Raw genomic sequence first — 2,741 nt, 5'->3', positions numbered from 1 at the left:
TAATATTATTTAATGGACCTAAGCTAACATGAACTAACAAAAAACAGTTGCATTTTTATTATACTGTATTTTTATTTTATTTTTATTTGTTCTATTTTTGTCTGTTGTATCAGGGTGTCGCAGAGGCTGAACTGGAGAAAAACCTTGAGCGAACCTTCAAACTGATGTTCATTGCAAGTAATGAAACTGTAAGTTTCTGAGTTTCATTTTACATTAAAGTGATGAAATTAGTTGACAAACGTAAACTAAACAAAAATGAGAAATGTTTAAGTTGAAGCACTAAAATTACTAACTGGAAATAAATAAACCAAAACTGAAATAAAAATAAATTAAACCTAAATAGTAATATAAAAAAGAAAGAAAGAAAAATTTAAAATAAGTAAAAATAACAAAAACACATAATTTTTTATAAGCAAATTTAAAATATGATATGCTTTTATAGTATAAATAATACTAAAATAACACTGGATTAGCATGAAAAAGCACAAAGACCATTACTATATGTGTCTGAATGGGACAAATCACTATATTTATGTTCAACATAATATTATTTAATGGACCTAAGCTAACATGAACTAACAAAAAACAGTTGCATTTTTATTATACTGTATTTTTATTTTATTTTTATTTGTTCTATTTTTGTCTGTTGTATCAGGGTGTCGCAGAGGCTGAACTGGAGAAAAACCTTGAGCGAACCTTCAAACTGATGTTCATTGCAAGTAATGAAACTGTAAGTTTCTGAGTTTCATTTTACATTAAAGTGAATTTCATTAGAGTTAGATGCAAAGCTGAGAAAGAAACTCTTTTTTTCATACAATGACAATTTATATTGACCATGTCTGCCAGGCTTAGAATGGGAAAAACACCATTAAAGTGTTTTGGTATATAAGACAGTTACACTATATTCCATGTTTTCTGAAGCATTATGATAGCTTTGTGTTAGCAGTATTTCTTTAATGTGTTAAATGATTCTTTAAAAGAGGTTATTGGTCACTTGTGAGTATTTATGAAGTTAATAGATGACCCAGATTTCCTCAAGTTCATAATCATGCATGCATTTTAAAAAGTAGTTCAATAAAGTAGTTATAATTCATGTTGCACCAGCAAGCATCTTGACTGAGCACGATCCTCGTGCATGAGTAAAATTCTCCCTTCATCTGAAGTGACACGGTTATCTGTTAGATATTTACATTGCTTATCGCCGGCATCAGAAAGCCAGCGCTGAGGGAGATCAAAGAGGCATTAAATTGTTGGTCATCCAGTGTGCTTGACCAATGCCTTTCTGTCTTCTTTTGTTGTGGTGGACCTTTGAAGAGCTCTTTGAAACTTTGTTATGATTGAGAAAGAACTGTATTACTGAATGCAGTTGACAAACCTGGAAGTGCACTATATATAGTATGTGAATGCCCCCTTCTAACTATATATAACTTGGCTGTAATGTTAATGTCTGTGAGGACAAATCGTAATGCTACAACATACAGTGGCATTCTAGGAAATTCTATTCTTTCTAATTTATAGGTTTTCTATTTTAGCATGGTAAAGCCTCTGTGCACAAATGTAGAAATTATTTACTAAGTCTGGTGCATGGTTTTTATGCTTGACTAAGAATGAATCTATTAACAACATTTTGAAATAAATACAGCTGAAATAAAATAAAAATCTGATGAAATTAGTTGACAAACGTAAACTAAACAAAAATGAGAAATGTTTAAGTTGAAGCACTAAAATTACTAACTGGAAATAAATAAACCAAAACTGAAATAAAAATAAATTAAACCTAAATAGTAATATAAAAAATAAATAAATAAAAATAAAAAATAAGTAAAAATAACAAAAACACATAATTTTTAATAAGCAAATTTAAAATATGATATGCTTTTATAGTATAAATAATACTAAAATAACACTGGATTAGCATGAAAAAGCACAAAGGCCATTACTATATGTGTCTGAATGGGACAAATCACTATATTTATGTTCAACATTTATTGAAAAGTCTTCCCAGAAGAGAAGATGCTGTTAGCAAGCAATAACTTATTCTAAAAGAAATGCTTTTGGTCATATATTCTACTTCTTAGCCATGCAGAACAAAATGAAACACCTTGCAATGTTTGTCAGCATTCAGAATTTATTAAAGGGCTCCCATCCGGGACTCTGATCCTGGACTAATGAATCACAAATGGCAGGCCGGCCATCGTTCAGGCTCAGGTAGCCACACGCTGCATCTTAATGAGTGTGTGGGCCGGCGTGTCGGGGCAGATGGGGATCTAGACACAACCCCCTTCTGCTGCACCACGTCCCACCGATAAAACCAGGAAATCACCTCGGAGGAGGGGGGACACAAGCCATTAATTGCATTCACACGTATCAATGCTATTTATCCAACAAAGAACCACTTTATTTATACAACAGTCATTTGAAGGAAACAAGTAAATATCTTTCATTTTTAATTTAAATGGGAACATCAAGTATTTTTAACATATGTTGTCTTTTGATGGTGTCTAGGGTGTTGTTATGAATGTTGTTGATTAGTTTCTGTGATATTCTAGTCTTATTATATGTAATTCTGGGATTTTTTTTAGCCCATTTTATGGTCCGCCAGGTGAAAATTGTAAGTCTGATCGCTTAGAAAAGTAATAGCACAGATTTCCTCAACCAGCTGCTCATTTTTTGAGGTGTAATTCGCATCCTTACTACGTAGCAGCACCTTTTATAAAGGAAAGGACCTGTAGTCTCTTATT

At 31.9% G+C, this 2,741-nt stretch overlaps 1 protein-coding gene across 1 annotated transcript in view; it reads left to right on the top strand.

Moving 5' to 3' along the window:
* The window catches only part of LOC107733988 (bifunctional epoxide hydrolase 2-like), a 29,084-nt gene that overhangs the window by 10,950 nt on the left and 15,393 nt on the right, over positions 1-2,741 (top strand). The window contains exons 9-10 of the mRNA XM_016545851.1: positions 114-188; positions 656-730. Of these exons, the coding sequence (XP_016401337.1) occupies positions 114-188; positions 656-730 (150 nt within the window). The remainder of the gene's footprint in view (positions 1-113; positions 189-655; positions 731-2,741) is intronic.

This window comes from Sinocyclocheilus rhinocerous, unplaced genomic scaffold (genome assembly GCF_001515625.1).
Source record: "Sinocyclocheilus rhinocerous isolate Xijiao unplaced genomic scaffold, SAMN03320098_v1.1 scaffold853, whole genome shotgun sequence".
In the NCBI taxonomy this organism is placed as follows: Eukaryota; Metazoa; Chordata; class Actinopteri; order Cypriniformes; family Cyprinidae; genus Sinocyclocheilus; species Sinocyclocheilus rhinocerous.
Note: the sequence above shows the minus strand (reverse complement) of the source record. Positions and strands in the feature narration are given on the sequence as shown.